At 45.9% G+C, this 8,093-nt stretch overlaps 1 protein-coding gene across 4 annotated transcripts in view; it reads left to right on the plus strand.

Moving 5' to 3' along the window:
* Positions 1-8,093, plus strand: part of USP4 (ubiquitin specific peptidase 4) — a 67,971-nt gene that overhangs the window by 31,398 nt on the left and 28,480 nt on the right. For all 4 annotated transcript variants that reach the window (XM_021707494.1, XM_008047933.1, XM_021707493.1 and 1 more), the window contains 2 exons: positions 2,972-3,145; positions 7,796-7,954. In XM_021707494.1, the coding sequence (XP_021563169.1) occupies positions 2,972-3,145; positions 7,796-7,954 (333 nt within the window). The remainder of the gene's footprint in view (positions 1-2,971; positions 3,146-7,795; positions 7,955-8,093) is intronic.

The following is an 8,093-nucleotide window of genomic DNA, read 5'->3' on the forward strand; positions in this document are numbered from 1 at the left end:
AAAAAAATGCTGGGCACGGTGGCTCACGCCTGTAATCCCAACACTTTGGGATGTGGAGGTGAGAGGATTGCCTGAGTTCATGGGTTCAAGACCAACCTGGGCAACATGGTGAGACCTCGTCTCTACAATAAATCAAGAAAAATTAGCTGGGTGTGATGGCGCATTCCTATGGTTCCAACTACTTGGAAGGCTAACGCACAAGGGTTGCCTGAGCCCAGCAGGTAGAGGCTGCAGTGGCTGTGAGCGTGCCACTGCACTCCAGCCTGGGCAACAAGGTGAGACTCCAACTCAAACAAGCAAGAAAACAAATAATATAAATTAAATTAAAATTAAAATAATAATAGTCCTATGTTTGTTAAAGAAATTGATGCAGTAATTAAAAGACTTATAACAGCAAAAATAATTCTTGTTCTTTTTTTTTTTTTTTTGGAGTGGGAGTCTCACCTTGTCACCAGGCTGGAGTGCAGTGGCGCACTCATGGCCACCTCAGCTTTGACTTGCTGAGCTCAGGTGATCTTCCACCTCAGCCTTCCAAGTAGCTGGAACCACAGGCATGCACTACCATGCCCGGCTGATTTTTTGTTTTATCATAGAGAAGAAGTCTTGCCATGTTGCCCAGGCTGGTCTCAAACCCCTGGGCTCAGAGAGTCCTTTCATCTCTGCCTCCCAAAGTGTTGGGTTTACAGATATGAGATACCGCACCTGGCTAATTCTTGTTCTTGATGGTTTTATTAGTGAATGTATTCAAAGATTTAACGAAGAAATGATACTAATCATAGACAAACTCCCATGGAGTAGAAAAAGAAGAACAACTCCTCAAATCATTTTCCAAGACAGCATACTCTGACATCAAAATCTGATGAGGAATTTTTCTTTCTTTATTTTGAGTCAGTCTCACTCTGTCATCCCGGCTAGAGTGCAGTGGCATGCTCACGGCCACCACAGCTTCTACCTGCTGGGCTCAGGCGATCCACTTCAGCCTTCCAAGTAGCTGGAACTACAGGCGTGCACCATCACACCCAGCTAATTTTTTTTTTTTTTTTTTACATTTATTGTAGAGATGAGTTCTTGCCAAGTTGACCAGCCTGGTCTTGAATCCCTGAGATCAGCAAATCCTCTTGCTTCCACCTTCCAGAGTGCTGGGATTACAGGCATGAACCACTGCGCCCGGCAGGAATTTTGAAAAAGAAAATTTTATTTTGTTTATTTAAAAATTTTTTTTGAGTGAGTCTCACTCTGTTGCCCAAGCTACAGTGCAGTGGCATGGTCACACTCACCACAGCCTCGACCTACTGGGCCTAGGTGATCCTTCCACCTCAGCCTTTCAAGAAGCTGGAACCGCAGGCATGCACCACCAGGCCTAGCAAATTTTTCTGATTTATTGTAGAGATGAGGTCTCACCAAGTTGCCCAGGCTGGTCTCAAATCCCTGAGCTCAGGCAATCCTCTTGCCTCTGCCTTCCAAAGTGCTGGGATTACAGGCATGAGCCACTGTGTCCAGCTAGAAAATTTTAGATATCATATCTCATGACTATAGGTACACATAACCTATATAAACTTTTACCAAATAAAATTTAAAGCTAGATGTGATGGTAGGCTCCTGTAGTCCGAGCTACTTGGGAGGATTGCTTGAGCCCAGGAATTTGAGACTAGTCTGGGCAACATCGCAAGACCTCTGTTATGATATCTAAATAAAAGTGATAATATACAACCAGGTGGGGTTTGTGCCAAGAGAATTAGGTTTTTAAACACATGAAAAATGAATCAGTGCCATTTAACATAGTAACTGAATAAAGGAGAAAACTGTATGATTATTTCAGTAGATACAGTAAAAGCATTTGATAAAATGCAGCGTTCAAATTTATTTTTTAATTGAAGAATTAAAATTATACACATATACAATGATAATATATTTACTGGCTTTTTTTACTATCTAATTATGAATTTTCCCTCCCATGATGTTTTGACTCTAGTAAGATATTTTTCCTTCAGCTTATTTATATTTAGTCTTCTCGTGAAACACTGGCATTTCCCAGTCTCTCTCATTAAAAAATTATTATCTTAAAAATGCTCTTTTGAGCCAGGCTTGGTGGCTCAGCCTGTAATCCCGCGCCTTGGGAGGCTGAGGTGAGTGGAGTGCCTGAGCCCGTGGGTTCGAGACCCGCCTGGGCAATTTGGCCAGACCTCATCTCTACAATAAATCAAAAAATTAGCCGGGTGTGGTAGCACATGCCTGTAGTTCCAGCTACTTGGAAGGCTGAGGCGGAAGGATCACCGGAGCTCAGCAGGTCTAGGCTGTGGTGGCCAGGAGCGGCCACTGCACTCCAGCCTGGGTGATAGAGTGAGACTCCAACTCAAAAAAAAAAAAAAAATGATCTTTTGGCTGGGCTCGGTGGCTCAGCCTGTAATCCCAGCACTTTGGAAGGCCGAAGTGAGTGGATTGCCTGAGCCTGTGGGTTTAAGACCCGCCTGGGCAACTTGGCGAGACCCCACCTCTGCAATAAATTAAAAATTAGCTGGGCCTGGTAGCACGGCCCTGTAGTTCCAGCTACTTGGAAGGCTGAGGCGGAAGGATCGCTGGAACCCAGCAGGTCGAGGCTGCGGTGGCCGGGAATAGCCACTGCACTCCAGTCTGGGCAACAGAGTGAGACTCCAATTCAAAAAAAAAAAAGAGATCTTTTATTAAATAAAAAATTATTCTGCTTTTGCCCTCAGGTAATTTGCTTCAGAGACAAATCCTTGAGCAGTGCATGTGAGGTCCTCCAAGATCATATCCCTAAGAAGTAGATCCTTGAGGGGGTCTACAGCTTGAGCTCCTTGACGCTGTGCCTTACTGTTGTGAACCTTTAGAGAATCTGCTGAGTGCTTCATTTTGTTGGGGTTGATCTTCAGTGGCCCTTTAGAAATTGGTTTACCTTGTATCTCTGTTTGCTCTCTAGAAGGGTATACACTCTGATCATTTTCTGTTTCAGTGCCTGAGCAACACCGCACCATTGACCGACTACTTTCTCAAAGATGAGTATGAAATCGAAATCAACAGAGACAACCCTCTGGGGATGAAAGGGGAAATTGCAGAGGCCTATGCAGAACTCATTAAGCAGATGTGGTCTGGAAGGGACGCTCACGTGGCACCTCGCATGTTCAAAGTAGGTTGAATTATATACAGGTTGAGTTTTTCTTTTTTTTTTTTGAGTTGGAGTCTCACTCTGTTGCCTAGACTGGAGTACAGTGGCCGCTCCTGGCCACCATAGCCTCGACCTGCTTAGCTCCGGCGATCCTTCCACCTCAGCCTTCCGAGTAGCTGGAATTACAGGCATGCGCTACCATGCCTGACTGATTTTTTGATTTATTGTAGAGATGAGGTATCGCCAAGTTACCCAGGTGGGTCTCGAACCCGCGGGTTCAGGCAATCCACTTACCGCAGCCTCCCAAAGGCGCGGGATTACAGGCTGAGCCACCGAGCCCAGCTAGGTTGAGTTTTTCTTATCTGAAATGCTTGGGGCCAGAAATGTTTCCAATTTCAAGGTTTTTCAGATTTTGGAATATTTATATTATACTTACTGGATCAGCATCCCTAATCCAAAAACCAAATATTGTAGTGAATACTTTCTTTGCGCAGCATATCAGCCCTCAAATGTTTCAGATTTTGGATTTTTGGATTAGGGCTGTTCACCTGTTCCTTTTTCCCATTTTGGAGAGAGTGGTTTAGAGTTAAAATGAGGTGTTTCCTTACTCGCATTTTGGGATTAAGATGGGATCCGAGACTAAAAGCACCACATTGTCAAACCCTTTTAAAAAAAATCATTCATTCATTTATCACACATGTCTTGCCCCAGAAGTTATTTGTAAACTAGTTGTTTAGAATGCTTTATTCTGTGGTAGCAATATTTATTTATTTATTTTAAAGCAGGATTTATTTAGAGTACAGAAAAGCTTCCACGCTGGGAGGGGACCTGAGGGGGTTGCCCGGTAGCAATATTTAAATGGTCAATGCCCTAACCAGACTACAAAAATTCAGTTTAACTTTCAGTGTCATCTGAAGGCTACTTCCAGGTTCTCTGAACCTGGACCCTACATCCTCTGTGGTTTGAGATGGGTCTTCTAAATCAGGAATTGGTCTGACATTCATGAAAGATGACGTGATTCACCATTGTTTGTCAGCCAGGAAGATTTGGGAAGGAGATGGGTGAACTAAAGTAGGCACTTGGAGCAACTTGGGCCTTCCATTGCTCTAAAGGCTATTTCCTACTGAAGAGGTGGTGCCTTGCCTCATAAAATCTGAGAAATCCTATTCAGCCCGCACTACTGGGGTTCAAGAAGCCTCCACAAAGCATATGATAAAGAAGATGTGGACCAGGCGCAGTGGCTCAAGCCTGTAATCCTAGCACTTTGGGATGCCAAGACAAGAGGATTGCCTGAGACCAGGGGTTCGAGACCAGCCTGGGCAACTTGGTGAGACCTCATCTCTACAATTAAAAAAAAAATTAGCCAGGTGTGGTGGCTCACTCCTGTAGTTCCAACTGCTTGAAGAGATGAGACGGAAGGATCGCCTGAGCCTAGCAGGTTGAGGCTGCAGTGGCTGTGAGCGTGCCACTGCACTCCAGCCTGAGGGACAGAGTGAGACTCCGACTTTAAAAAAAAAAAAAATGATATGCATGTCTATGATTCAGAGAGGAAAAAAAGTAGAGCCTTAGCTCAATGAGGAAATTAGAATCTAAGGTGGTTTGTTGAAATTAAAAACTAATTCTCTTTCATCCCATTGGTCACATGAATCCCTGGAAAATAATATGTAAATTACTGTTCACATACTGTGTTAATAAAGAAAATAGATACCAGGTGCAGTAGCTCATGTCTGTAATCCCAGCACTTTGGGAGGCAGAGGCTGGAGGATTGCCTGAGCCCACAGGTTCAAGACTAGTCTGGACAACATGATGAGACCTCGACTCTACAATAAATCAAAAAATTAGCCAGGCTTGGTGGCTCAGCCTGTAATCCCGCGCCTTTGGGAGACTGAGGTGAGTGGATTGCCTGAGCCCGTGGGTTCGAGACCCGCCTGGGCAGTGAGACCTCATCTCTACAATAAATCAAAAAATCAGCCGGGTGTGGTAGCGCATACCTATAATTCCAGCTACTTGAAAGGCTGAGGCGGAAGGATCGCCGGAGCCCAGCAGGCGAGACTGTGGTGGCCGGGAGCAGTCACTGCACTCCAGTCTGGGCGACAGAATGAGACTCTGACTCAAAAAAAAAAAAAAAATTAGTCAGGCATGGCAGTGTGCACCTATAGTTCCAGCTACTTGGAAGAATCGCTTGAGCCCAGCACGTTGAAGCTGTGGTGATCGTGAACGTGCCACTGCACTCCAATCTGGGCAACAGTGAGACTCTGACTTAAAAGAACTCTCTGGTCTCGGCCATAGAAGTGAGATGGGAATGCCATCGTTTGGAGAGCGTCACAATAAGATACACATGGTGTGCCGCCGCTGTGGCTCTAAGGCCTACCACTTTCAGAAGTTGACCTGTGGCAAATGTGGCTACCATGCCAAGTGCAAGAGAATGTATAACTGGAGTGCCAAGGCTAAAAGACAAAATACCACCAGGACTGGTCAGATGAGGAACATAAAAATTGTATACCACAGATTCAGGCATGGATTCCATGAAGGAACTACACCTAAACCCAAGAGGGCAGCTGTTGCAGCATCTAGTGCTTGGTAAGAATTTCAACAGCCAGGCTCGGTGGCTCAGCCTGTAATCCCGTGCCTTGGGAGGCTGAGGTGAGTGGACTGCCTGAGCCTACGGGTTCGAGACCCACCTGGGCAACTTGGTGAGACCTCATCTCTACAATAAATCAAAAAATAGCCAGGTGTGGTAACGCACGCCTGTAGTTCCAGCTACTTGGAAGGCTGAGGCGGAAGGATCGCCGGAGCCCAGCAGGTCAATGCTGCAGTGGCCACTCCAGTCTGGGCGACAGAGTGAGACTCCAACTCAAAAAAAAAGAATTTCAACAATTAGTCACGCAATAGATGTTCTGCTTTTAAAAACAAAAAAACATGCCGGGCTTGGTGGTTCAGCCTGTAATCCCAGCGCTTTGGGAGGGTGAGGTGAGTGGATTGCCTGAGCCAGTGGGTTTGAGACCTGCCTGGGCAACTTGACAAGACCTCGTCTCTACAACAAATCAAAAATTAGCTGGGTGTGGTAGCGCGCGCCTGTAGTTCCAGCTACTTGGAAGGCTGAGGCAGAAGGATCGCTGGAGCCCAGCAGGTCGAGGCTGTGGTGGCCAGGAGTGGTCATTGCACTCCAGTCTGGATGACAGAATGAGACTCCAACTCAAAAAAATAAGCCGGGCTCAGTGGCTCAGCCTGTAAACCCGCGCCTTTGAGAGGCTGAGGTGAGTGGATTGCCTGAGCCCGCGGGTTCGAGACCCACCTGGGCAAGTTGGCGAGACCTCATCTCTACAATAAATTAAAAATCAGCCAGGTGTGGTAGCGCGCGCCTGTATTCCGGCTACTTGGAAGGCTGAGGCAGAAGGATCGCCGGAGCCCAGCAGGTGGAAGCTGGGAGCGGCCACTGCACTCCAGTCTGGGTGACAGAGTGAGACTCCAACTCAAAAAATAAAAAATAAAAAAATAAAAACAAAACACACAAGCAAGCAAAAAAAGAAACTAGAATTGGATGACAATACACTGAACTCAAGCTAATGTAAATAAACAACTGCAGACAGTATTTAGGGATGTTAGGGTTAGTGTAGAGCTTCCTCAGTGATGGACGTGTTATCTGCACTGTCTGGTCTGTAGCCACTAGCTCATTGCTACTGAGCATTTGAGATATGATTCATTTGACCGAGAGACTGCTTTTTGTGTGTGTCGAGTCTCACTCTGTCTCCCAGGCTGGAGTGCAGTGACACCCTTAGGACCACTGCAACCTTGACCTGCTGTCCTCAGGCAATCCTTCTGCCTCAACCTTCCAAGTAACTGGAACTACAGGCACTTGCCACCATGCCTGGCTAATTTTTTTATTTATTGTTGAGACGAGGTCTCACCAAGTTACCCAGGCTAGTCTCGAACCCATGGGCTCAGGCAATCCACTCACCTCAGCCTCCCAAAGGCGCGGGATTACAGGCTGAGCCACCGAGCCCGGCTTGCATTTAATTTTAACTTAAATTTAAATAGCCACATGTTAGTGGCTATGGTATTGGACAGCACCGGTGTAGAGCAGTGGTTCTACAATTTTAGGATTTATCACAATCTCTTGGGAGGACTTACTATAACACAGCTTGCTAGACTAACCCCAGAGTTTCTGATTGAATAGGTTTGGGTTGGGGCTTGAGAATGTGCATTTCTACTAAGCTCCCAGGTGATGCTAATGCTGCTGGTTAGGGATCTGAGGATCACAGATGGAAAGTAATATTGGACAGATAGTTATTTAGGGGCCTGAGGGCTATGTGCTAAAGGATTCCTCTAGCTGATTCCAGTGTCATTTTTAGTTTTTATGGAGTTTAAGACAAATAAAGAATGATGTTGGAGCGGTATTCATGTCTGTACTTGGATGTGGCTACTCGGGGGCCAACATTTCCTCATAAGGGGTTAGACCAGTGACCCAGATTCCAGGTCTGTCATTGTCCTGGCTCTCTGATGTGAGCCTTCTCTCTGGTGGCTCTTCAGGAGCTAATTGGGCTCCTCGACCAGGTGTAGTTGTTCTCTCTCACTGCCCCAGCTGACTCTGCAAAGCTGTTTTTGATGACAATATTCATTTAACTGGTTCTTTATATATTATTCCTTCTAATGCAGTTACTTTTGTTGTAGACCCAAGTGGGACGTTTTGCCCCTCAGTTTTCTGGCTACCAGCAACAAGATTCTCAGGAGCTGTTAGCCTTTCTTCTGGATGGATTGCATGAAGATCTGAACCGAGTAAAGAGGAAGCCCTACCTGGAACTGAAGGATGCCAATGGGCGGCCAGATGTGGTATGATATTGAAGATGTCTAAACAAAAATATACAAGAAGCTGCCCCTGCATTGAGAGTACAGGGGCATCCATTTATTCTTTTTTTTTTGAGTTGGAGTCTCACTCTGTCGCCCAGACTGGAGTGCAACGGCCGCTCCC

The sequence above is a fragment of the Carlito syrichta genome, unplaced genomic scaffold (genome assembly GCF_000164805.1).
Source record: "Carlito syrichta isolate Samal-C Ts95f unplaced genomic scaffold, Tarsius_syrichta-2.0.1 Scaffold118244, whole genome shotgun sequence".
In the NCBI taxonomy this organism is placed as follows: Eukaryota; Metazoa; Chordata; class Mammalia; order Primates; family Tarsiidae; genus Carlito; species Carlito syrichta.